The 26992-nt window shown below is 40.2% G+C and overlaps 1 protein-coding gene across 2 annotated transcripts in view; it reads left to right on the forward strand.

The window, feature by feature from the left end:
- LOC137274304 (cytoplasmic dynein 2 heavy chain 1-like) overlaps positions 1 to 26992 on the forward strand; it is a 76676-nt gene that overhangs the window by 19246 nt on the left and 30438 nt on the right. For both annotated transcript variants that reach the window (XM_067807440.1, XM_067807441.1), the window contains exons 12-44: positions 192 to 340; positions 1089 to 1187; positions 6080 to 6219; positions 6919 to 7147; positions 7327 to 7454; positions 7751 to 7994; positions 8473 to 8622; positions 9043 to 9245; positions 9942 to 10097; positions 10393 to 10504; positions 10650 to 10820; positions 11102 to 11260; positions 12318 to 12541; positions 12933 to 13065; positions 13550 to 13780; positions 14295 to 14408; positions 14777 to 15054; positions 15693 to 15832; positions 16313 to 16431; positions 17013 to 17195; positions 17678 to 17901; positions 18416 to 18522; positions 19240 to 19454; positions 19980 to 20244; positions 20474 to 20681; positions 21208 to 21337; positions 21472 to 21627; positions 22918 to 23016; positions 24281 to 24441; positions 25008 to 25254; positions 25429 to 25580; positions 25858 to 26002; positions 26184 to 26454. In XM_067807440.1, the coding sequence (XP_067663541.1) occupies positions 192 to 340; positions 1089 to 1187; positions 6080 to 6219; positions 6919 to 7147; positions 7327 to 7454; positions 7751 to 7994; positions 8473 to 8622; positions 9043 to 9245; positions 9942 to 10097; positions 10393 to 10504; positions 10650 to 10820; positions 11102 to 11260; positions 12318 to 12541; positions 12933 to 13065; positions 13550 to 13780; positions 14295 to 14408; positions 14777 to 15054; positions 15693 to 15832; positions 16313 to 16431; positions 17013 to 17195; positions 17678 to 17901; positions 18416 to 18522; positions 19240 to 19454; positions 19980 to 20244; positions 20474 to 20681; positions 21208 to 21337; positions 21472 to 21627; positions 22918 to 23016; positions 24281 to 24441; positions 25008 to 25254; positions 25429 to 25580; positions 25858 to 26002; positions 26184 to 26454 (5742 nt within the window). The remainder of the gene's footprint in view (positions 1 to 191; positions 341 to 1088; positions 1188 to 6079; positions 6220 to 6918; positions 7148 to 7326; positions 7455 to 7750; positions 7995 to 8472; positions 8623 to 9042; positions 9246 to 9941; positions 10098 to 10392; positions 10505 to 10649; positions 10821 to 11101; positions 11261 to 12317; positions 12542 to 12932; positions 13066 to 13549; positions 13781 to 14294; positions 14409 to 14776; positions 15055 to 15692; positions 15833 to 16312; positions 16432 to 17012; positions 17196 to 17677; positions 17902 to 18415; positions 18523 to 19239; positions 19455 to 19979; positions 20245 to 20473; positions 20682 to 21207; positions 21338 to 21471; positions 21628 to 22917; positions 23017 to 24280; positions 24442 to 25007; positions 25255 to 25428; positions 25581 to 25857; positions 26003 to 26183; positions 26455 to 26992) is intronic.

The raw sequence follows: 26992 nt of genomic DNA on the forward strand, positions 1-26992 counted from the left end.
TGAGTTCATCGTTTGTGCTGTTATTTTGAGAAAGAGTGTTAGCTGGACATCTTGGTATTGGTGACAGAAAGGAGTTATGGCAGGAAAACTTTCCCTTTATTGCATCTGTGATAGAGGTATGTACTATATAAGATGAGTTCTTGTCAAAACGAATGTCTAAATTTCGGTATTTATGGTTTGCTTTATCTCAGGTTCCAAGTCCAAGGGAGGTGGTGTCCAGGTGACCTGGGACAACCCTGAGGAGCTGGAATCGTACATCAAGAAGCTCCAGGCATCTGCTGACAGACTGACCACAGAGAACAGGAAGCTGCGCAAGTCACACAACATTGTCTGTGAAAAGGTACTATTTTGGAGTGTTGGATTCAGATATGAAGTGAAATTCTGGAAATTGTAAACATTTTCTTCTCTTTATGATGGAATGTGTATGTGATATACTGTAGACTTGTTACATCATGGTGAAAGGTTGGCAGATATATGCCAGTCTTTGATTTGTACATGAGTTTTGAGCCAGTAAAATGCCTTTCAAATTTGTTAGGTTTGTTAATATGCGCCCAAACATTAAATTAAACTCTTCTGGGAATGATGTCAAATGACAGATTAATAAAGTGGACTCAAAAGTCTTTGGTCGCTATTGTTTCAATGTAGGTGCAGTGAACAATGTCATTAACAAACATTTAATTGCACTGAAGTCTGATACATGCAGTGGGGCAGCTTAGTGGTTGAATTGTAGTTAGCCTAGTGGTCAAAGCTTGTCACAGGGGTCAGTTCCACATCTGGGTACAGTGCTGGAATATTGCTGTAAGTGCTGTAAAAACATACTCACTCACTGAAGTTTGATCCATGAAGTTTGTTTATCAATTGATAAATTAAGTGACTAAATTGTTTTGTGTGGTTATTCTCTGAAATATTTAACAGGATCTGTCAGCCAGTTTAGCAGCTGTTTTATACTTTCACCATTCGCTGATTCCTGCCCTATTTACCTGTATAGATGGGAAAACAGCTGTAGATTTGTTATGACTTCTTGAAACATTATTCATGTTTCATTTTATAGTGGCAGGTGACAGTGTGTCATTTTGGTGTTGTTACAGGTACAGAATCTGATGTCGGTGGATCTGCTAAGACAACAACAGAAGTGGAAGGATGGACTGATGGACATCCGTCATCTCATGGCTAGCCTTGTTCAGCAGGTCAGTCTCTCATTTTCTTACCCACCTGTCAATGAGAAACACATTTGAAATAACTGGTTTTTCAGAATAAGTTCATTGTCTTTAATTGCCTATTCCATAATGTATCCATATGACCAGAGTGTGATGGACTAACTTCCTGATAGTAATTCTTTGATTTGTTTCTTATGTTTATGTTAGATTCAAGAAAGAAAAACCTGAATTCCTTCAGAATTTAGATTTATGTTCTTTGGTCTTGTATAGTTGACTTAGATCTGCATGTGTTTTAGACACCTAGTACTATTGCAATAGTTATGATGTAACAAGTATACACTCCTCAATAAAGACCATGAGATCAGATCTGTAAGGTTTGTTTATTTTTCCTTACCTTGACTCGTGCTTAATTGCTTGTCTCACTTTCTACTCGAAAGTTAGCGGAACACTTGAAATCCCTTGAAGTTCCATTCTTCAAAAGAGCATGTAATATCATGATCACCCATGAGTACACTCTCTTTTCTCTATGCTTTTGGTGCCAATATTGGTCACATGACCAACCATATTTGTCACTCTGTCCTTTTTCGCCCACCAGGAAGGTTGCAGGGGAGACTTAGGTTCCCTCTACGGCACTTTTTCTGTAGTTCTTTAGGATTATTATCAAAATTTTTCTGTATATGCTTTTCAGTCTGTATATATAATTGTATGATTAAAAATTTATATAATTTATGGATCGTATACAAGTAATCATGGTTGATACTTTGTTGACATTTTGATTACATCTTGTTCGAGTTGTATAAATGGTTTTTTCTTCCAATGTCTGCTGTGATCTTAGACATTCTTAAACATGCAAGGACAAAAGTACACATTCAACGCAGTATTTGATTCTTGACTCTCCATGGAACAATTCACACAATGCCTGATGTCCTTAATGGATCAACGCTTCATGGAAGAGAGCTATGCCTCAAATGCACCTTCATCAACTGTCATCACCCATGAAGGCACACCTTACTCTCAAACCCATATGAATAGTGAAGAGTACATGTGTGAATGTTTAAATTCTCGTAGATTATCTCCATCGACAGTCTCAGGTACGCTTGACCACAGGAGTTTTTTTGGTTGAGGGATCAGTCTTCACGTAGACATAGGAGGCCTTCACTAACTGCAATCAAGGATTATTGTTTTTGGAGGATTTGCCAAGGATGGAAGTAGTGCAAAGGAATGTACATAGGAACTACGGTTGAAGGAAACATGAATGGATTGACATTTCACAAAAGCAAGTGCAGTCATTGAGGGAGGTTCCACAAGCGTACAGCTTTAGGAAGGTGTAGACAGCAGCTAAGTGTTCTCGAACACTTCCAATATATCATGTCAAGTTTTGACCCACATCGTAGAACTTCGTCCCAGATGAGTTCATGAAGCAAGTTTCAATGTAGAAACATTGGCTCTGTTGGATCAATTTGTGACTGAAGGAAGAGGCACACATCTGAAACTAACAATCTCGGATAAAGTCTGAGGAAAACACCAGAGTTTGATCCTTATCACACAGACTGTTGTAAATGCAATGTTCGTACATGGCAGTCTGATCATATGAAGTTATGCTGCATAAAGAAGATGGTGTCAACTTTGCAATATTGCAGCTGCATACAGAACCCCCTTCATTTACATCGTTCCTGTACAGTATACAAGTGTTGAAGAGGACAGTTTGGCAGTCGTCATAAGCCACAGATTGAACTTACAGTCTTTGATGTATAGTCATGGTGGCAAAGATATCAACTCCACAGTAACCTTTTCATGTATTACAACACAATTTGGTTATTCAAGGGGATTTTACGGCATTTCACTGAGACTGGTTTCTACAGTCACTCAGTAACAAGCATGGGAACCACATCACATTATCTGTATATGGTGACAACCACATCATCTTCAATAACGATTAGAAAATACAAGAGCGTGGACACAACTGCCAGGTACACAGTCTTAATACATCAATACTATGCAGTGAAGGTTTTCGCATGCTTCCCGTCAGTGTAACAAGCCGAACACTGAGGAGGTTACGGACAAGGCCGAATGTTGATGAAGAAATCAATGATTGCACAAAATTCCATGATGATCTTTTGACTGCAACACCGGTAATGTCATTTTTTTTAATCTGATTACTCCATTCGATCACTTTCAACTTATCTAGCTGCACTCAGCACAGTAATCTCTATGAAATCAGGCTTCAAGTTATCTAATCTACCTTAGTTACTAGCGTTACTTTGCTCATTCAAATTGGAGGATCAACAACATAAATTCGGCTTGGGATCTAAATGTTGTTCTATAACTCCTCAGTAGTGAGGAATATTAACCACTGAATCGAAAATGCTTTGAATATTTGACACAGAAGACTGTATTTTCACTTGCCCTAGCCATGGCAGGCCGGATGTGAGAAATTCATGCACTGGATTTTGCGCGAACTCTGTTTGAGTCCACAAATCATGACATGGTACACCTGGGATTACTGTGGAATTTCATTCCTAAAAATCAGTTTCTAGGACAACCTGATAGACAATTTCACATTTCAGCATTGTCTACAGTGCTCAGGCCTCATGATACGCAGGATTGTCTCCAGTTTGAGCACTCAAGATCTATTTACAACAGACACAAACAAGGAAGTGGAAATTTAAGCAGAAATCTCACAAACAACAGTTTCAGTCTGGATTAGAGCTGTTATTTTACGAGCATATAAAGCAGCAGGACTTGAGCCACCACTAGCCTCCAGTCCACACAAAGTAAGAGCTCTGGCATCTACGCTCTCTTCACATGAAACTTGCTCAATTACAACAATCATGGAGGGCTGTTTTTAGAAATCAGATACAGTGTTTGCAAATCACTATCTCAGATACATTACCACAGAGGATGTCTCAGGCATTCATCAATTTGGACCTTTTGTTGTAGCACAACTGTTAATGATTCCTCAAATGCACTGAAATAGCTTACCCTTATCACATGACTTGCTGATACCTTCACAAACTGAAGTGGTTGGTTGAGAGTCTGCGCATGTCAAAATAGACTAGCTTGAGTGATCATAAACCCAGCACATATTTGGCTAATTTGTGGTACAAAGGTTGTAACTTGGCAGATGAACACTAGTTATGTGACCACATATGTCACAATCATATATGACATTATATACGCCTCCCCCGAGATACCAGCTGGACTATGGAAGAAACAGGAGAATTACAGTACAATTATAGTTCCCTGGAGGGATATTTTCAGGACGTTTTGCTGGAAGAAAGTATCCAAGAAGTGGCATAACCCACCACTATATCCAGCAGATACTGTAAGCAATTAAGCATGAGTCAGGATATGGAACAATGTGTAATTTTCTGAATCAAATTGATATTTTATACTTATCCTGACTGCTGAGGTCAACCCTCCCAGCCTCCCCTTCATGGCACTTTGATTTCCCTGCAAATCCTAGTGGTTTGGCTATAATTTTTCGGAGAGAGTGGCAAATATGGCAGGTCATGTGACCAATATTGGCGCCAAAGCAAAGAGGAAAGAGAGAGTACTCATGGGTGATTGTGATATTACGTCCTCTTTTGAAGAATGGAACTTCAAGGGATTTCAAGTGTTCCACTAACTTTCGAATAGAAGGTGAAGACAAAGCAATTAAGCACGAGTCAGGATAAATATGAAATATCAATTTTATTCAGAAAATTACATTATGAAACAGCATCTAAAGACAGGGTGAGTTTCTCCAATATGACAGTAATGTGTGAGTTATCTCCCTTGCATCTACTCTGTGAGATCGTGTGTTACATGTTTGAAGCCCCTCAGTTGGATGTGAAACTGCTACAAGGATAAAACTAGCTCAGAAAAGATAGGAGATGTAGTCTCACATGGGACCAAAAACATGAGATTTTTCTCAAATCATATCAGATTTAATTGTTCATGATTGTTCACTAGAAAAAGAATGAATAACAAATAGGACATTGTCATATGTATTTAATCATTTTCGAGTCAACCAACATCAAGTCATGAATTATGATCTCAAATCATATCAGATTTAATTGTTCATGATTGTTCACTAGAAAAAGAATAAATAACAAATAGCACATTGTCATATGCATTTAATCATTTTCGAGTCAACCAACATCAAGTCATGAATTATGATCTCAAATCATATCAGATTTAATTGTTCATGATTGTTCACTAGAAAAAGAATAAATAACAAATAGCACATTGTCATATGTATTTAATCATTTTCGAGTCAACCAACATCAAGTCATGAATTATGATCTCAAATCATATCAGATTTAATTGTTCATGATTGTTCACTAGAAAAAGAATAAATAACAAATAGCACATTGTCATATGTATTTAATCATTTTCGAGTCAACCAACATCAAGTCATGAATTACAATGAATTACACAACAACAAATTGAATTGACAGTTATAGAAATATATGTCACTCTTGAATGACTAAACAGGTTAACACACTTAACTTTATCATTTGTATGTTTAATGCATAAGTCAACTCCAGTGTTCGCAGACACTTTTGGGGAAGGTGAACTCTTTTCACCCTCGCACAGTGCATAAACAACACTACTGTGAGGTTCAGAGTTTACCATACTCCTTGCAGGTCAGCTGCTTTTGTTCAGCACTGTGTAACAATGTTCAAAGTTCCATTCCGGAAGTTATGTTTCGAAGATTAAAAATAGGTAGAAAGCAAGGGGAATATCTTTGACAGACCAAAACAGTGACAAAGCCTTTCTCAGAAAAATAGATTTAAACACTTTATCATTTCTAATATACAGATGAGCAGGATGCGACTTCAAATGGTTGCCTATAAATTTGAGGGTGATTTTATAGCAATTGATGCAGCCCAAGTCAATCCCTGTGCTAATGTAGTATTTATTGCATACACTGACAGGGTTTCTCCAGTGAGAACATGAAGCCATGGAAGGCCCACTGGGACAGGCAGATATACAAAACCTTGGAGCATCAGTACCAGATGGGGCTGGAAGCCCTCAATGAAAACCTACCAGAGATTAAAGTAGAGCTCACATACAGGTACAAAAGAAAATTGAAACTGTTAGTCTTGCTGTCATTTTTTCTCAGTACTGTGAAGCCTTCTTTTCATACACTGGCTAGCCCCAGTAAACTATTTTGTCTTTGTTGGAAACATGTTCAGTATGAAGGAAGTCCTCCTAACAGGAGATTGTATTATCAAGGGGGGTCACCTAATTTATATCCTCTTATTGGCTCACCATTTTATGTGATCACCTGTCGGTTTGCTTGTCCTTTGATGGCAGGCTGTTGTGCCCTAGCTGGAATATTGCTGACTTTCGGAAACATTTATACACTCACTCACTCAATCTGAATCTGGGAGTGTTGGGATAGCATAGTGTTTTAAGCATTTGCTCATCACACCAAAGGCCTGGGTACGATTGCCCACAAAGCCCATTTCTGTAGTCCGTCGCAATTATGTTGCTAGAATATTGCTAAAGGTGGCATAAAACTAAACTCACACACTCACTATTATGATTGCTATGTATCGTCTTCAGTCTTCATATTGCTTCACATATATTTGTTTGGTAATCCAGTGGTTTCCTTTGGATTTGTTTAAACCTATCATGCCTATGGACCAGCCCAGTAAAGTTTTGCCGGAGATAATTCCCATTGTGTTGTGATTCATACTGAGTCAGTTACGTTAATCTTGATAGATACATTTAAGTCTGAGGTACTAGTAACTGATCTCTCCCATCATAGGCAACAGCGTCTCCAGTTCCGTCCCCCATTTGAAGAAGTGAAAGCTAAGTATTTCAGAGAGCTGAAGAAGTTCATCAGCATTCCAAACAACTTCAAGGGTGTTGGTGAGACTACAGAGAATCTCATCTTTCCTGCCATGATTGATCGCAATGCAGAGGGTTTTGTCACCTGCTACAAAAAGGGCAATGCTCTCCTACACAGGCTGTATGCAGTCATGGACCAGTTTAAGGTACAATGAATGTTTGGGAAAATGGTACAGTTTTGTGCTCTAAAGGGTTCCTCTGACTGTCAGTTTTGACAGTCTTCTGCATGGTGTTTTAGCCATAAGTATGTGGTAGCAAACTGTTGTTTTATGTTTTAAAGCAGTTTGTTGTTGACACAACCATTAAGTGCATGTGTTGTGGGCAGGACTGGGTGGTGCTGGGCAGTCTGGATCTGGATCAGTTTGTGCTAGACAACCTGGTGGAGATCTCCGACTGGGAGAAGAACTTCAAGGCTCTCAAGACTCGGGGAAGGGATGCAGAGAAGCTACCCAGGTAAACTGTCTGGATTACTATCATTCTATCTACTGCAGGTGGATATGATATGAGTGCACTAGGCTGTCAGCTGTCACTATGACTTCTGCTTCAATTGTATTGTTTCCTTGGACACTCATTTAGTCTTTAGTGTTGTTCTGTTTCAGGTTTTAGGTTAGGTGCTTATTCAGTTGCAGAAACATGTATCTGGTTGAAATGTTCATAGTGGTAAATGCATGCATTTTAACATACAGTTGTTTGATGGTCTGTGATAGTTACAAATCAGTGTGAAACCCTCCTCACTCACTCTGTTACAGTCAGATCAAGGTGGACTGCATCACTGTCAACACCACGCCGGTGAAAGCTGTTATCGATGATCACATCCAACGACTGTTTGATGCTCTGCTCAACTCCCTGAGGAAGTCCATCACGGCTGAGGTCACCCAGATTGACTCCTTCCTCAACACCGCTATGGAGACTCTGTCCAAACGTCCTAACACAGTGGAGGAGATTGGTGAAGCCAATTCCAAACATGCAGAGTTTGGCAAGAGTAAGAAGGAGGTATGTAAGGATGTATCTCCTTTATAATGGCCTTTATAATGGTCTCCATGGAGACCTGAACCTAGATTTTCGAAGCTCTCTCAGCACTAAGATAGTCGTAAGTTAATGTTAATGTATGGCACTTACGACTATCTCAACACTAACAGAGCTTTTAAAATCTAGGCTCTGGCTGATTGTGCATTGTTGTTGTTGTTGCTCATGCTATCAGCCACTGTTTGATTATTTACATTCTACTATTATATGTTTTGAATAGTATTGACTGTATTCTACCATCCCCTTCAAACACTTTTGAAGCACTGCTTTTAGTAAATGAATGATAATTATTTCAATATGTCATTTTAAGGTTCGATTCCCACATGGCTACGTTTGAAGCACATTTTTACTGTCCCTTTGATGATATTGCTGCAACATTGCTAAAAGCAGTGTAATAAACCATACTCACTGATTCACTCACCTATGTGACACTCTCTCCTCACAGATACAGCCCCTGTTTAACAAGTCTGAGTCCAAGAACAAGCTACTACGGTCAGTGGCTGGTGGTGGAGTGGAGTCCTTGAGTCAATTACAAGGGCGGTGGGACAAGTTTGAGCTGATGATGGAGAGCCACCAGCTGATGGTCAAGGAACAGGTCTGTTACAGTAGCTGCAGAGTAGTCCACAAGAAAATTTCACTAGTCTGTCTCTAGGTTTACAAGCCACAAGCCATACTTGTCCTTAAAGCCAACTAATGGGATGCGGTGGTTATGCTCACTGACTTGTTGACACATCATCTTATTCCCTTTAGATGGATTGATGCTCTTACTGTTGATCACTGGATTGTCTGGTCCAGATTTGATCTTTGCTATATGGCGGGAATAATGCTTAGTGTGATATAAAAAACTAAACTACCTATCAAGAAAACAAAAACAAGCTACAAACTTGTGAATAACCCTGTTGCGATGATTAGTGTATGATCAGTTAGGACTTGGTTTCCTAATCACATTTTTAGGATGTACTTTCCGTGGACCACAATGTCCTTGTAGCACACTGTTTCATATTTTTCTGTGTAGGTGGAGGTGATGAAGAGCAATGTGGACTCTCGGGTGAAGGCATTCCAGCAGGAGGTGGAGAAGTTCTCCGCCCGCTGGCACCAGCTGAAGCCTGGCGATGATGCCCTGGAGGGTGACCAACAAAAGTGTGAGCAGGCTGTCCAGGTGATCAATGAGAAGAAGCAGGAGTTTGAGGAACTGATGGAAACCAAAGCAAAACTCATGTGAGTGTTACAGTGACTGCGTGTTGTTCTTCACTAGATGGTATGTTCTGTGTATTGGGTAGTCCCAACTAGCCACATACCCCATGCTTGTTGTTAAAGGTGGAGATTACCCAGAGGATCAGAATGTCATGTGTAGATGAAAGTTCCAGGACATACTTAATATGATGTCATATTGTGCAGACAGTGTTGTCATAGGATGGGGCCTGATTTGCAAAGCATTTACTAGTAATAACTCGCACTGTATATAGACCTGTTGTGTCAATGATATTCATTTTCAAGCTGCCTCTCACTGATCATTTTGTCAAAATGTCGAAAATGAAACATATAGCTTTATGGATTGCAACTTCTTGTAAACGTTGCTAAACGTAATAAACAGGAAGTTGTAATCCATAAAGCTGTATGTTTCATTTTTAACTCACCAACTTCTTGAATGCTCATTAAACAAGCAGTCCATGTCATGTCACGTCATTAGATGGTTAAAGTGATTTCTTCTGTATGCCCTTCTCTTCACAAAGCAGAAAATGGGTAATCAGTAGTATGCTATGGTTGTGTGACTGCTGTGTCAGGTTGTATACTCCTCATGGAGCAGAAAATAGAATGCATATGCACTTTTAGTCAAATGGTGTCATAAATATAATGCAGTCCAGCAATTGTCAGTAGATATATTTAGACCAACCAATCATATTTCCTATTCAGGTCTGACTGTGAGCACTTTGAGATGGAACAGCCTGATTTGTCTATCGTGGATGAGATTGCCAGTGACTTGAAGAACTATCAGAGCATGTGGAAACTGTATGAGGAGTTTAATAGTGGACTGCAGGAACTGGCCAAGGAAGATTGGATATCATTCAGGTAGGAATTCACTGGATGTGTCTCTCACTTTGGTTTATCCAGCCAGGAAAGGACAGAGAAGGGGGACCTTTTGTGTGAGTGGTAATTATCACAAGTAATTATTACAAATGTCCTAACTGTAGGTGTTTCTGTGAAAACATCCTTCAAAACAGTGGGTTGAAATTTGTGTTTGGAAACCATGCAAGTCTATAAGGCATCCAAACAGGCAGTGTTACATTTAATCAAGTAAACTGGATTCATTCAGTTCCCTTCCAAATGTAGCAGCCCCACTGACTGATGCTGCTGTGTGTTCCAGGAGCAAAGCCTACAGATTTGAGGAGTTCCTAGGTGGCTGGTACGAGAGACTCAAGTCAGAGGAAACCACCACCATGACAGTCAGACTTCAGAAGGACATTGATAAGTACAAGGTAGGCTGGGACTGGGTGTTAGAAATATGGTTATAATGTCAAGATTATTGGGATGTTACCATCGCTTTACAAGAATACTGCTGTGTGGTTTCTTTTGTTGACCTTTGGTGACAGGCTTTAATGTTTTTTGGTACTCTGTCAATAGAACGTGCTGCCAGTGCTGAAGTGGGTGCGAGGTGAACCCCTGTCCCAGGATCACTGGCTGGAGCTGTTCCGACTCCTGCACATGCCTAAAGGAACAACGCTGGAGAAACTCACCTTCGGGCACATCCTAGCTGTCAGCGACAACATCATCATCAATGCAGATGCTCTCAAGGTCATCTTTTGTTACAAGATTAGAGCAAATTTACTCTAAGGGTGTTAAGGTCCATTATGTAGTAAATCATGCCTTAAGATAAGGAAAGGGACTGTGTCAGTGGTAGTCTCCACATGGGAGGCTTTGCATGAAAGTGTTGTCGAAGGTTAGTTGTTCATGCTTATATATTCATAGGTTTTCATCTGCTTTGAAGCCATTCAGGGTCTTTGGGGATGTGTCATTTTTATTTGGTGTAATCTAAAACATTTATTCTATCTTTCTGTGATTTGTATTGACTGCAGGAGTTGAACCAGAGAGCTCAAGGGGAGGTAACAATCCGTGAAGCAATTCGAGAGCTGGAACTGTGGGGTGCTGGGGCAGTGTTTGCACTGACAGAATATGAAGACAGCAACAAAAATACCATCCATGTCATCAAGGAATGGAAGGAAATTGTCAATCAGGTGAGTTTTGATTTGAGTTCATTGACATATACATGTGTTGGATCACAAAACGTATGTCACTTTAAAAGATTTATAAAAAATGCTTTGAATATGTCAAGAATCCCACCTAGGTGTCTACTGATATCAGATATATCAACATGAGTTGATAAAGGAACCTTACTTTTATCAATGAGTGTTGATATAATTGAAATAGTAGACACAAGGTTGAGATTCTATTTATCATCCAAAATGATTCTTCATTAGTTTTCAGTGAAAAATGTACATCTCTGAACACAACACTAGCATTAGATTTGCAGTGCAAGGATGTCATAGCATTGTGATGTCATCAAGTTCATGATGTCATAGCATTGTCAGGGCATTGTGCAAAATCTACTGTCAAAGGTCTGATCTCACACAAGTGATATCTATTGTGGAACACAGTTTTGGATGATAAATGACTTTATTATCCTCCACCATGAAGCTGGGGGATATAGGTTTAAGCTGTCTGTAGAGATAAAGCATTCAGATTTTCTCAGAAACTGTTATAGACAGGGAAGCCAAATTTGGTATGTGTTATCAGGACTTGATGTCTTGATGCTGTGTGTAAGTGGTAGCAGTGTTACAAGTTGTTTCAGAGTTATTACCTTGTCATGTGTTTTGTTATAGAAGAGAAAACAAATGTATTATGAGATTTCAGGACATGAATGTCATAGTGGAGTTGAAAAACGGGATCCATTGGGCAGGGGTATATTGATTACCTTGTCTTCTTGATAGTTAATTGTACGTTTTCAGGATGCCCTACCAAGTTAAACAGTTTTCCTTTTAAAGATATGAAAGCTTTCCTTGGAGGGACATTGGTGCTTCAGTCCCTTTGAAAAGATCCTTAATTTATGTAGGGTTGTTCTGTTCCCCTTTCCAATTTAAGGATCCCGTTGTTTGAGTTTGAATCTTAAATTAGTCAGTCAGCTTTAGCTTTTCTCCATAGCATGCTATAGTAATGTGTAGCTTTGAATTCATTTTACTGATCAAACTTTGTCTGTCTCACACATGTCTATGTTGAGTTGTGTCTGTCCTCCAGGTGGGAGACAACCAGTGCTTGCTGCAGTCCCTCAAAGACTCCCCATACTACAAGAGTTTTGAAGACAAGGCATCAGTGTGGGAGCAGCGTCTGGCAGACCTAGATGAGTTCCTGCACAACCTCAACCAGATACAGAGGAAATGGGTCTACCTTGAACCCATCTTTGGGCGTGGAGCTCTGCCTCGAGAACAGGGTCGCTTCAAGAGAGTCGATGATGACTTCAGGTATGTGGTTTGTTCAGTGTAAACATTGTGTGATGTAATTTCAGAGATTTAGAAACAGAATATTCAGTGTGATCAACCTCATCTAGAACTTCATATATTTTATTATTTTATTGAATTTTGATTGAGCCTAACCTGATCCCACCAAGGAAATTCTTGGATTGGACATGTCCACCCAGATCCATTGAAAGAGGTGAGTTAATGTATCGACTCATCAGACTCATTGACTTGTCTGGAAATTGCATCCTGACAACATGTTCATAATATCAGTCACTAGTTTTCGCTGCTCCAGACTGGATTATTGTCAGGCTAACTTAAAATAGCTGAAGTATTGCTGGCATCAATACAGAAACAAAAAAGACAGGAACCTCTAGAGTTGAGTCCTTGAATTCAGGAACATTATGATGGACGTACACCGAGACAACCGTGTCTTGTCACTGGTCAGCAAAGCAGGGCTGCGGAATCTGCTCTCCACAAGTTTGGACCAGCTGCAGAGGTGCCAGAAGTCCCTTAATGAGTTTCTGGAGGTGAGGAACAATGGAAACACTTCCTTAGAAGCCACGATGACATTGAAATCCATTGAAACCTAGTTCCAATCTTTATGTATAATCATAGAACAATCATCTGTAAGAATGATTTATGGAGAGTGTAAGTTCACTGTCTGAACGTCCTGCTACTAAAAGTTGAGAGTCACAGTCAGGTCTGTCACATATTTGGATTCAGAAGGAAATACTTGAGCCATTATTTGTCCTATCTTTATGAGAAGCTTATGAGAAGTCCTTGCCATTGACAAATTTGTGTTTTACTTGAATGACTTGTTAATTGCATTTATAGTATTATCAAATCAGATTTTATAAATGGAGGTAAGCCTAAACAGAAAATCCATTCAAAGAGCAATAAATTAATACCATCAATGAATTATATTACATCATTTAATCATGACTGCTGCAGCCATATTCTGGTCAAAACCTGCACTCTCCATCCACACCTCAATGTTTCTGCCATTACCAGGAGAAGCGTTCACTCTTCCCAAGATTTTACTTCATCGGTGATGATGACTTGCTGGAGATTCTGGGCCAGTCAACTAACCCCAATGTGATCCAGTCCCACCTGAAGAAGCTGTTTGCTGGAATACACTCTGTACAGTTTGATGACACCTGCCAGCACATCCTGGCCATGAAGTCCCTGGAAGGGGAGGTGGTTCCTCTCAAACGCAAGGTCAAGATTATGCCAGAGGTTGAGGTATGTTGCGGTGACAGTATTTGTTACCGGTTATGTTTACTTACCTGAGAGAAAACACAACACACTGTTTGTTCTAATATTGGGAAAGAAGTATCACTTCACTAGTGATTTCTTTAAATGTTTAAGTGCCTGCTTGAAGGCTTGGCTATTACCATCACCATACCATGTCTATAGTGAATCTCACCCTTTTGTATTTTGATATCAGCATTTAAATTCTGAGAATTAACAAGTTGTTTTGGAACTCTTCTTGCTAGTTTTGGTACATTTGATATCAACACTGAGATTCTGTTAATATTCCTAAATCAGTTGTCCAGCTCTCTTAGCAGAAGCAGTATCATTCTGATAGCCAGCTTGATGAGATGAGATGAGTTGTGTCACTTGACTGGGACATTGTGGTAGCAATGACATCGCTCCAGAGCAGTGCCTTCTCATTGCAGCAATACCTCTTTGGAGCTTTGTGTGTGGTATTTAAGCAGGCTGAAGTAATTATTAATGTTTGTTCATTCCTGACTAGGTCTGGCTCAGTAAACTTGCTGAGGAGATGAAGGACACACTGAAAGAATTGCTGAGGGAGTGTCTCAAGGACAACAAATCCAGTGGCCTTGACCCCAACCGTTATCCATCACAGGTAAAACATGTGAAGCAACCATAGCACATCACAGATGGTGATGGGGTGTTAGGGTAGCCACTCACTCACTGACTCCTCACGCACTTTCCATGCTGGGCTTCCCTCCCACTTTCCTCTTGCATGCCATGATATAACTGAAATATTGTATAATGGTGCATTGGGAGGTCATTGCACCCAAGCTTATGGCAATCCAACTGTTTCTGTATGATCTCCAGTTTTGTCATGTACAAGAAAATCTAATGAATCTCATAATTACACAATGCCTTAATGAAAAGACATGTTATGTTCTTTTGTAACCATTAACAAGTGTTACACTCCTGTCTGTGTGTTCCTTTATTATAACCTACCTGATTTACCTGCTTTTACAGATCCTGTGTCTAGGGGAACAGATCCGCTTCACTGAGAACTGTGAGGAGGCAGTGAAGCGAGGCGGACTGCGGTCCTTCCTGGCGGAGATAGAGAATCAGTTGGAGTCATACACCAGCGTGGATCTTGCCGGTGCAGGGAAGGAAGGAGAAGCCCATGTTCTGGAGCTGAAGCTCAAGGCTCTCATTCTAGACACCATCCATGCAATAGACGTGGTCAATGTTCTCATGAACAGTGGCATCAAGAGCACTGAGGAATGGCAGTGGCAGAAACAGCTCAGGTGAAACCTTAGTGTGAAGCTAATTGTAGGGAGCATCAGTAAGAGTCAATCACATGCTTGTGAAATGCAGAGGTTACATCCAAAGTTGGGGAGTGGTCGATATTCGGAGCAGATGAGATGCTTCAGAAAGTTAGAGGTTACATCATGTGGTTACATGAGTTTACCTCCAAAGTTTGGAGGGATTGATGGGTGAGACATTTGGAGTGGATGGCATGCTGTGGAAAGGGAGAGGTTACACCATGTAACAGCATCATGCATGGACTATTAGTCATGTGGGAAATATTTGATAGAAGTTTAATGATATTTCTTAAAGAAAGTTCGCATAGTTCTATAAAGTATTACATACATGTGAAGCACTTAAGCATTTAGTCCCCAGTGTTTAGAATTTCTTCACTGAGGTGTTCCATATTCTTATGATTTGGGGTTGAATTCCAAGGCTTTCCTGTAAATATTTTTGGGCTTGTCTTCTTTATACCTATGCACATAGGTTTTTTTAAGGTTTGAACTGCACCACTTTGTTCATGCACCAATAAATACTGCAAATATATTCTTGAAAGGTTGTTTTGGTGATGAATCGTATTAATAAGTCAGTTGTTATTAGACATGGTTATGAAAGGTAAGATCTGTGTATCTTACAGATACTACCTGAGACGTGATGGGCTGTGTTGCATGAAGATGGTGGATTCTGAATTTGAGTACACCTATGAGTACCAGGGCAATGCTCAAAAGCTGGTCCACACACCACTGACAGACAAGTGCTACCTCACACTCACACAAGGTAGGGGGAATCTCAACAGACCCTTGATCAGAATATATAGCCCATGTTTGTTTTGAGCAGAAATTACTAAGACAAGGAGGTTAGGTTCAGTGACTCTGTTGTTTGCTTTTTATCATGTCCCACTGTAATGGAACAATGTTTGTAATAGTAGTCACTCGATTGTCTAGTTCAGGCTCAGTCATTTACATCCCCAAATTGTGAATTGTGCTATGTGCCGCATTAAATAGCAGACAAACCTATGACCTTTGGCTTTACTTAAATAAAAAATACTCTGTATTCATTTGGTTCACCTGAGAAAAAATTGAAAAAACTGATGATAACGATATGGAAATATGTGTGATATTTGACAGTTATGTTAATTTGTTTGCATTTAAAAAGTATGGGAAATTAATTTCATCAGTCTGCATTTGTTTAAATCATTTTCACCACCAACAATACCACATGTATTTTGTGTACTACTTAAGAGATGTTGTTGTGTAGGTATGCACATGGGTCTAGGAGGTAACCCGTATGGCCCGGCTGGAACAGGGAAAACAGAGTCTGTGAAGGCTCTTGGTGGGCTGTTTGGTCGACAGGTCCTCGTCTTCAACTGTGATGAGGTAGGTGTTGGTCATTTATTGTATTTTTAGCTAGTCACTCTAGGGACTGCTAGTGATGGGGTGAAGCTAATATTTGGTTCAGTTTAGGTCCTTGTTATGTTAGCTATCCACTTGTCCTACGGTGGTGGGTTTTTCAGTGTTGTGACTTCTATGACTTTAGGCTTTGTCATGTCTGATACAAGGTGATAACATTGCAATACCTCACACTGAACTCAGACTCTCTCACACCTATTTGTACTGTATATTAAGCTGATGTTACATTGAACTGTATTAGGTTAGATATTGTGTACAGTCTTTGTCATACATTTTGCTAACTCACCAACTGCATATACATGTCTGTGTCTAATACCTCGAAAGTAGATTAGCCCCAACTTATCACTTAATGTCATTGTCAGTACACATCGTTAATGTAAATACGTCAGCAATTTTTACTAGACCTAAACAAATTCACTACACTAACATTCTTGTCTATCGGCTTTCCAGTCATAAATGACATTTTCTGTACATGAGCACAATGAGAGGTTTTGTAGCAAGACATGTGACTGGTGATGCCATGTAACTGAAAACTGTCTGTGTTCCAGGGTATTGATGTGAAGTCCATGGGCCGGATCTTCATTGGCTTGGTCAAGTGTGGAGCATGGGGATGCTTTGATGAGTTCAACCGACTTGAGGAGGCAGTGTTGTCTGCAGTGTCCATGCAGATCCAAGTCATTCAGGACGCCATCAAGAACAAGGCTGCTGGCATTGAGCTGCTCAACCGAAATGTGAGTCTCTGGATGCTTCCAGCTTGGTCACTAACTTCTTACTTCACTAACATCGTCCCTAATAGTAATGACGTCACTGCTTGTTATTGCATGGACACATCATTCTAAATATGGGTGTGAAGCCCGTCTTTGGAGTCAAGAACTGTGATATTGCCTGAATATTGCTAACAGCAGCATTAAACCCATTTCATTCACTATGTATGGAATGTAGGTTATGGGTACCGTTTCTTCTGTTGTGTTATGCTCACTCCAACATAGCTGCTGTGTAGTTCATTATGTTATGTGTGACTTCCTTCTTAGTGGCTTGGTCAGTTAAAATGTGAAATTGTCATTCCATTACTGCTTTGTGTGTACGTGGCTGTTTGAAGAAACAAAACAACATGCATTATGCATTTCTTAATGCTGCTGATGAAAAATGTAAACAGTAAGATATGATATTTCTGACATTGTTCTTATCTACTCTCTTCTTCCTTCTTGAACAGATCAACATTGATCACAACTCTGGCATTTTCATCACAATGAACCCAGCTGGGAAGGGCTACGGAGGCCGACAGAAACTCCCTGACAATCTCAAACAGTTGTTCCGACCAGTAGCCATGTCTAAACCTGACAACGAACAAATTGCTGAGGTCATCCTCTTCTCTGAGGGTTTCAAACAGGGCAAGAGTCTCGGCAGGAAGCTGGTGGCTATCTTTAATCTATCCAAGTGAGTGTATAAGTGTTGTACTCACATGATTAAAGCGTTTGTCTTACACTAAGGACAGGGGTTTGTTCCTTTTATGGAGTCTCTTTGTAGGGACAAAGTGTCAGAATAGGTCCACAGAAATAGTGGGCAATTAGATGTGACATGAATGGTTGTTCATGATATTGACCACTGGTTTCTCTGCTCTTACTATCATATAATTGGGAGAGTGTTTTGTTAAATTGTTGAATAACAAACAAAAACAAACCATCAAATTGTTTGAAATATGATAATGCTGTTGCAGTACTTACGCAAGTGAGGCTAACTCACTCATGTTATAAGGGAAATTGAAATGAACAAAGAGTTGAAATCTTGTATATCTCGATATGTAAGGCATCTTACTGGAGACAATTTGACAGATGCATCTTCATCTTGTTAAATCTCCAACTTCTAATTGTGAGTATATAATGAGACAAATGCACAAGTTTATTCTTAGAAGTGAGCTTGAGTGTATACCACTGCCTGTTTGCGTGTCCAGGGAGTTGTTGACCCCCCAGCAGCACTATGACTGGGGACTAAGAGCCTTGAAGACAGTACTGAGGGGGTGTGGCAATTTGCTGCAGCAAGCTAAGAAGGCTCAGGGAGGTAAGTGTGGCAACAGCCAGTGGGCATAACATATGATATCAGATCAGTTTATTGATGGTTTCATGTTCAATTTGTTTTATTAATTAGTATTTTTGTGATGACATGTCCATCTTATCGTGTTTTTACATGATCAGTTATTGACATGTGAACACCAAAGGAAAAGAGGATACAATGATTGACACCAAATAGGAATGGTGAAGTTGAAGTAGTGGGCTTAGCGCATGATCGGTTTATTGATGGTTTCATGTTCAATTTGTTTTATTAATTAGTATTTTTGTGATGACAAAGGAAAAGAAGATACAATGGTTAACACCAAATGGGAATTGTGAAGTTGAAGCAATGTTAACAAAAGTCCAGCTGTCTCTGCACCCAGTTACAGGTGGATAGGTGTCTGTTAACCACAGATATATCAGGTTAAGGAATTGCTAGTTATGGTTTCAAACATGCAAAATTTAATCTCATTCACTAACTTCCTCAATCTTGAAACAAAGCTGTGTGGGAAGCTACTGATCAAATAGGGGCGGTGGGGGTAGCCTAGTGGTGAAAGCATCCGATCATCATGCTGATGACTCAGGTTTGATTCCCTACATGGGTATAATGTGTGAAGTGTGTCCCCAGCTGTGATATTGCTGGTATTATTCAGTAAAGTGACATAAAACCATACTCGCTCACTGTTCGAACGGATGTTGATAAAACTGGCATTGATTTGTTATTTAGGTAAGGTCGATTCTACTCTGGAAACCAAACTGGTTGTGCAAGCTCTGAGGATCAACACTCTGTCCAAACTGACCTTCTCGGACAGCTCACGCTTTGACTCCCTTGTCAGGGATGTTTTCCCCAATGTGGAGTTCAAGGACATTGAGTATGAGCAACTGGCTGAGGCAATACGAGAGATCTGCAAGGAACTGAACCTGGTCATCAATGAAAATCAGGTAACATTAGGGCCCCGATGATTAAACCACCAGTACAAGATCTGGGCCCATAGCCATTTTCAGTAGTACAGCTGTCCTGTGTGGTATGAAGCATGGGTACAATATTTGGCATTGTGTATCCATGTAACCTAAATTAAATGATTCATTTTTACATGAAGAAGACTAATAGCATTAAATTTTGTATGTGTATGTTTTAGCTTTCCCAGCAGTAAACATTGATAACTTGAGTAGCAAACATTGAGAACTCCAGATTAAGGGATAATATGTTGTACAGAGTTCTGTGGTCATTCAAAACAGCTGCATACCCTGATATGTCTTATGGAAGGGGTATAACTCTCGATTGGCAACATCGCTATTAATTGAAACACTTCACTATGAGTTGTGTATTCATTATGTTCCTATCAGATCCTTGAGAAACGATCTTCAGTATTACATGTTTGTCACATTCTGTGATGAAGTAAAAGATACTGATTCTGACATCCATTATACATGAAATGAAGCATCACCATTACACATGGGTTACAGATCAAGAAGGCCCTCGAGCTGTACGAGCAGCTACGTCAGCGTATGGGCGTGGTTGTGGTGGGTCCGAGTGGGTCGGGCAAGACCATCCTGTTGAAGCTGCTTCGCCTCGCCCTGAACAAGCTGAACAAGGAGGTGAAGCAGTATGTCATGAACCCCAAGGCCATGCCTCGGACACAGCTGCTGGGTCAGATAGACATGGACACTCGGGAGTGGACAGATGGTGTCCTTACATATAGTGCAAGACAGGTGGTTCGAGAACCACAAGGTGAGTCAGCTTGACCTAGGTAGGTGGTAGAATAACGGACACATGGTTCAAGAGCCACAAAGTTGTATGCCAAGAGTGCATCTTTACATTCTTGCCTTCATCAAAATTCATTATGATAATATATGCACATACAGATGTGTGTAGTTCTTTGTGGAAAATTATTTTCATTTTTCAGATTTGTAATTATCTTTCTTGAGGATTTGTATTTTTTTTTTTTTTTTTTTTCTAGAAATCCAGTCATGGATTGTTTGTGATGGTGACATTGACCCAGAGTGGATCGAGTCTCTCAACTCTGTCCTTGACGACAACCGACTCCTGACAATGCCATCAGGGGAGAGAATCCAGTTTGGTCCAAATGTCAACTTCCTGTTTGAGACCCATGATCTGAGCTGTGCTTCCCCAGCCACCATTTCCAGAATGGGAATGATCTTCCTCAGGTAAGTCAACATAACTAGTCAGATGTGCTGTCAGGCCACGCAGACTGTATGAGTACTTCGCTTGATAAAGTCTTCCAATATGATGCAGATGTCATGTTCCAAAACCAGGTGCATGGTATGCTTACAATTCTGCAGCTCATATATTTGCATTTTATTTATGCTGATTTAGTTGATTTTTTTCTTCCACTGAATTTCTGCAGGTTCAGTTGTTCAGTAGCAAGTGATGGCAGCCACATAACAATACTCAACCTGACATCAGGGGCTGCTTGCATGGAGCAATCTTAGTGCTAAAACTATCTTCAGTCTTTTAGTTACATTCATCACTAAGCCGAGGTCGCTCTGTGCAAGTACTCCTATGTATGCCTCAGAGTTGGTTGAGTGCACACAGAAGGAGAGTGCTTTTGCATTTATAGTTGCAGCATCAATTCCTATTAAGACTGGGGTGTCATGTGCTCAGTAACACAAGAGCACTTGATCTCAAATCACCAACATGAGACCTCCAATGTGTGGTTGTTTACTCTTTCAGCGACGAGGATGTTGATGTGAAAGCTATCGTCAAGTCGTGGCTAGGCTCCCAACCTGAAGCTGACCAGAGTCTAGTGGGTGGCTGGATTGAGGACTACTTCTACAGGGCATTGGACTGGGTGCTGAAGAAGGTGAGTTGGCACTGTGTCACTGAAGATGGCATAAGAAGCAAAAATGTCATAATGTATATGATGGTTGTCTATTTATCATTGGTAAAACCTGAAATGATTTTGTCATCTGTCATTTTTTCTTTCACCTCACACAGAATGACTTTATTGTGGACACAAGTCTTGTGGGAAATGTCCTCAATGGCCTGTCACATCTGCATGACATCAAGAACAAGGCCCACTTCTCCATCTCTCTCATCCATGGCCTTGGAGGCAACCTGGGCGAGGGAACAAGAGAGGACTTTGCCAAAGAGGTATGAACTTGGCTTTATTTTTACCTTGCTGGAACACTGGTCCAGTTCCCAAATAGACTTTGGGTGGGAAGAGGGTGAACAGTGATCTTCACCTAGCTGGGTTTTTTTTTTTTTTCGAACAACACATTTTGCATCCCTGAATCCGTCCATTCACATTTCCTGGGGCAGAACTCGGTGACTGTTCCTTCACCAACATGACACATAAATAGATCTTGTGGTTTACTGTTGCCTTTTGGTAGTTTTGGAATTCCAAATAAAATATTATTTTGCGTTTCCATGGCAACAAGTTTGAAACTGACTGAAATTGGTGTTAGTGCTCTTTTCCGAGGCAGGACTCTAAATAACGTTTATTCACCAAACATAGCACATTGTTAGGACTGGTGGTGTACTTGTGCCTCTTAGTAGTTCCGGAATTCTGATTAAAATATTTTTGGCATGTCCATGGCAGGACGTTTGACATTGACAGAAATTAGGGGAAATGCTCTTTTCCCAAAGCAGAACTCTAAAATCGTTCGATGATTCTTAAGCAGACTTGGCTCATAGGTAGGTCTGGTGATATACTAGTGCCTTTTGATTGTTTTCGATTTCTGAGTAAAATATTTTCTTGGTTTCCATGGCAACAATTTTTTTCTTTGATATTGGTTGTAGTGCTCCTTTCTGGAGCAGAACTTTAAAATCTTTCCGTAATCTCCTTCCACTTCGCTGTATACATGCCAGAACATTTGATGTAATCGTAGACATATTCATGATGAGTATATTGCCCCTGAAAGGGATATTGATGTTTTTGTCTTCTTGTTCAGCATGAAATCAAATCGATAATGCCTCTTATGTTCTGTTCCTGGGTGCCATTGTTCAAAGCAGTCTTAGTGCTGAGGTGATCTCAACTCCCATACCATAACATAAACTTAAGGTCGTCTTAGCGCTAAGGTTGTTTTGTACAACAGCACTCTGGACTTTTATCTACCAGATGCTCCAGATCTTTCCAGAAAAGTCCTACTCCCAATCAAAATTAGACCTCTGTCCTCTAGTGAAAGTCACTAGAAACACAGTGACCATGTAATACAAATACAGCAGTGTTCCACATTGAATAACAGTGTCACATACGTGTTTTATAATGATGCATAGTCACACTCATATGTACTCCCATTCTAAAACTGTCAAGTGCATACAAGATTTTGAGGGTAATTTCAATACATCCATTCAAGTCTGCAGCCAACAGTAAGAAAACTTATTGAAGTATTATGTTGTTTGAGTGGACGTTACATGTATTGTAACCATTGCCATGTTCAGGTGTTCTCGTGGTGTGGTGAGATGCCCCCTGACAGTCGACGCCCCCTTGACACATATTATGATGAAAGCCTTGGCCGCTTACAGACATACAGCCTTGAGGTGAGTACCACATCCTCTTACAGTTTTGGGTGGTAATGCAAACTCACTATATTGAGTATCCCATTGTTAATTGTGTTTATGCAAGGACGAAGACAAACTGTCAAAGGGGAAAACTTATTTGGTCAGATGTAAAGCAGGGGTTGTAAATAATCAAATCTGGTCGATCAATGGCATTGATCTATGCATTATGAATTTTCATGGGTTGTCACATCAGTGATCTGCCTGGCCATACTTGATAATACAAATTAGCTTGATGCTTTTGCAATATTGCTGACTACTGTGTAAAGCAATGTATTGCAGTTTTAAATTGGATTACAATTTCTCAATAGAGCACAGATTATTGAATGTTTTGGGGTTAAGTCCCGTCAGGTCTCATCTGTTGACACGTTCCTGTTTGTGTTTGTTCCAATTCACCAGTACCCTATCCATACATCTGTACCCAGTGCTGTCAACATAGCTGACTTTTTCAGGTGCTGGCCTACATCCAAGGGGTGGGTATAGTGGTAGGAGTTGAGCTTCAGATTGTTACCTGCTAGTTGCTAGCAGTTTGTTATGTGTTGCAGCATTAGTTTCAGCTAGGATGGCTTCTGAATTGATCTGACATTTGTCAACCAATGTTACATGGTGTTTGCAGTTTTCTTCTCCTGAACCAGATGTTTGTTCCATGTTTGTTGTGTTTGTTTGTACATATTTCCTAACAAATTTGAGCTATTATGGACTGTGATAAAGTTATAAAACAAAAGTGTTAACATGATACCTGTGATGTTTATTATGGTGATTAATCATTCCACCTCAATTGCAGGAAACTGAGAAAATCATTTACATGTAGCCACTTTCAAAAGGTTTTAGGTCTGTGAAACCTGGCCCCGATTTCTCGAAACAAACTTAAGTCTGAGTTTTGACTTAAGTTCAAGTTTTTGCTCAAATCTGAGAAAATGCAAGAACACCCATTTTCCAGAATGAAAGGAAATTGGTATCCAGCTCAAACATAGTAGACAATCTGAATTTGGGGGACAGATTTCTTTAGTTGTTTGAACTTTTTTAGTCTAAAAAATGCAATTGAGTTAAAATTTCAGCTGTTTCATATTGTCAAACTCAGTTTGAGATTTGAGTTAAAACTTAAGTTTGTTTCGAGAAATTGGGCCCAAATCAGTATCGACTGCACTTAGGTGAAATTGTTTTTTAAGCAGTGGCTAAAGGTTCAGGTAGTATATATTGTCAGTAAGTTGTCCATTGATGTGATATGGTGAAATATTTGTTGCAGGTGCCAGACATCCCATCAGCTGATCACTTCATGTCTGGCTCCTCACTTCCTGTGATCAGGACAGGGGATGTGCAGCGCAGTCTCGACTACTTCACCCCTTGGCTCAGCCTCGACAACAAGCAGCCCTTCATCCTTGTTGGCCCAGAGGGATGCGGCAAAGGGTAGATAACTCTCTTTGTCAACTTCACACACTTCACAGGGGTACAAGATAGGAGCTCAGCTAGTCTTCATTTTATTTTGGACTGACCTTTTAGTGTAACATTGCCACATTTTATGCCATAGCTGGTTCTGATAATATCAGTTCTCAAGAGCCTTGGACTTGCAAACTAGCATTTGTATGAAACCTTGTGTTTTTCTGTTACAAGCTATGACTGTTTGGTTTTCAGTCATAATCCAGAAGTTTGTTCAAGGACAATTTAATAACACATCTATTTATATTGCATTATGTATCATTTTGGGAGATAGTCATTTTGTGATATCGTTAATAATCTTCAACATCATACTTGAAAGTCTAATGCTTCCAGTTTATTTTTTAAATCTTGGAATGTGTTTTTTAGCATCATGGAGTTGAATGTCACTTTGTTCATGATTGTAATTCTTGACCTTTGACCTTTGTGATATTAAGACCTTTATCACTCTGGACTTTCTTCCCACTTCAAGATAACCTCTGTAACTACTGATATGTTGATCAAAACAGTATTAAACACAACTCACCTGCTGTTCCCAGCCTGTTGCTGCACCACAGCTTTGAGAACCTGAGGTCAACGTCCGTGGCGACAGTCCACTGCAGTGCACAGACCAACCCCAGCCATGTTCTCCAGAAGCTGAGTCAGACGTGCATGGTATTGAGCACGAACACAGGCCGTGTGTACCGCCCCAAGGACTGCGAGAGACTGGTGCTGTACCTGAAGGACATCAACCTGCCCAAACCAGACAAATGGGGCACCTGTCAGCTCATTGCCTTCCTGCAACAGGTACAAGCATTGACATAGGACACATAGTAATTAATCAATTTTCGTCCAAATGTCTTGCAAACATGAGACAAGGGGCATATTCTTTTCATTTTTTTCCCCCCTTTTTGTTGGAACATCTTCCATCATGATAATGACTGTGGTGAAAGTGTAATTGATACATGGATTGTGCTGCAGGTTGTGACGTACAATGGCTTCTATGACTCCAACCTGGAGTGGGTGGGCCTGGAGAATGTCCAGATTGTGGCTAGTATGGGTGCTGGGACCGGACTTGGGCGACACAAACTCACCACTCGCTTCACATCCATAGTCAGGATATGTGTGGTTGGGTAAGTCGAAATATTGTAGTTATGTGCCTGAAAGAAAAAGAAACTCATTCAAAAATGACTCAAAAACAACCTTTGGTATATGTACTAATTTACCAGAGATGTGATTCTCATATGAATCTTGCGGAAGTTGTCTGACACCCTACAATTTACTATGCAAAGTTGCCCCCCTTAGATACCTTAAGTTTCACCCAAACTTTGTTTTTTTTTCCTCACACATAAAGCTGACATGTATGATGTCACTGGTCACTAAAACACAACTTACTCTCTCTGCATACAGGTACCCTGACCGAGAACAGCTGCAGACTATTTACAGTGCGTACCTGAAGCCAATCCTGCACCGCCAGCTGTCACACCACCCAGTCTGGGGCAACATGTCCAAGGTCCATGCTCTTGCTGGCTCCATGGTCCAGGTGTATGAACAGGTATTTGACATCTCTAAATCCGACAGGGAGTGTTTAAGTTCCTTGACTGCACAATTAGGAAAGGAAACATTAATGCTGTTTGTTCAAAACAAAACTATGCAGTGTCAGAACAATGTTGATATTAAGGTTGTTTTCACACCATGGTGACTGGCATACAGTATTGTTCTGATCAATATTTCAGCTGCGGTCAAGGTTCACAGTTGACGACTACAGCCATTACTTGTTTTCACCCCGGGATTTGACCAACTGGGCCATGAGCCTGCTGCGATATGACCTGATTGGCGGTGCCAGTGAGAATACCAGTGACCACCTGCTGGAAATCTGGGCATATGAGGCACGAAGACTCTTCAGAGACAGGATTGTGGGTCAGGACGGCCTCAACCGTTTTGATAACATCTTAATGAGCATTGTGAGAGCTGACTGGTCTGGAAACATATTTGACAACATAGACTGTGAGTATTAGTAATTGACAATTAAGTACATGTGTGTCGAGTCAGCGGAAGTTGTTTTTTCATTGGTGACTTAGAATTTCCCATTTAGTGAGGGAGTTGAGTTTTACGTTGCTTTTAGGAATATTTCACCAGTATCACAACAGGGAACAGTGGAAATGTAGATACTCAAAACCAGGTCTTTAGCATGATTAGCAAATGCTTTAACCTCTAGGCCGCTTCCTGCCCCAATTTGTGATTTAATGTTTGCTGATGGTTATGGCTATAACATTGCCACCTTTACTTGTGAGTGTAAAGACGACACAGTGTCACAGTATATCATGTGAGTGTAAAGACGACATAGTGTCACAGTATTATCATGTGAGTGTAAAGATGACATAGTGTCACAGTATTATCATGTGAGTGTAAAGACGACATGGTGTCACAGTATATTATGTGAGTGTGAAGAAGTATGTTATATGTGATGACAGCATAGTGTCACAGTATGAAATGTGAGTGTCAGTATATCATGTGAGTGAGAAGTTGACATAGCTTCACAGTG

The sequence above is a fragment of the Haliotis asinina genome, chromosome 2 (assembly GCF_037392515.1).
Source record: "Haliotis asinina isolate JCU_RB_2024 chromosome 2, JCU_Hal_asi_v2, whole genome shotgun sequence".
NCBI classification, from domain to species: Eukaryota; Metazoa; Mollusca; class Gastropoda; order Lepetellida; family Haliotidae; genus Haliotis; species Haliotis asinina.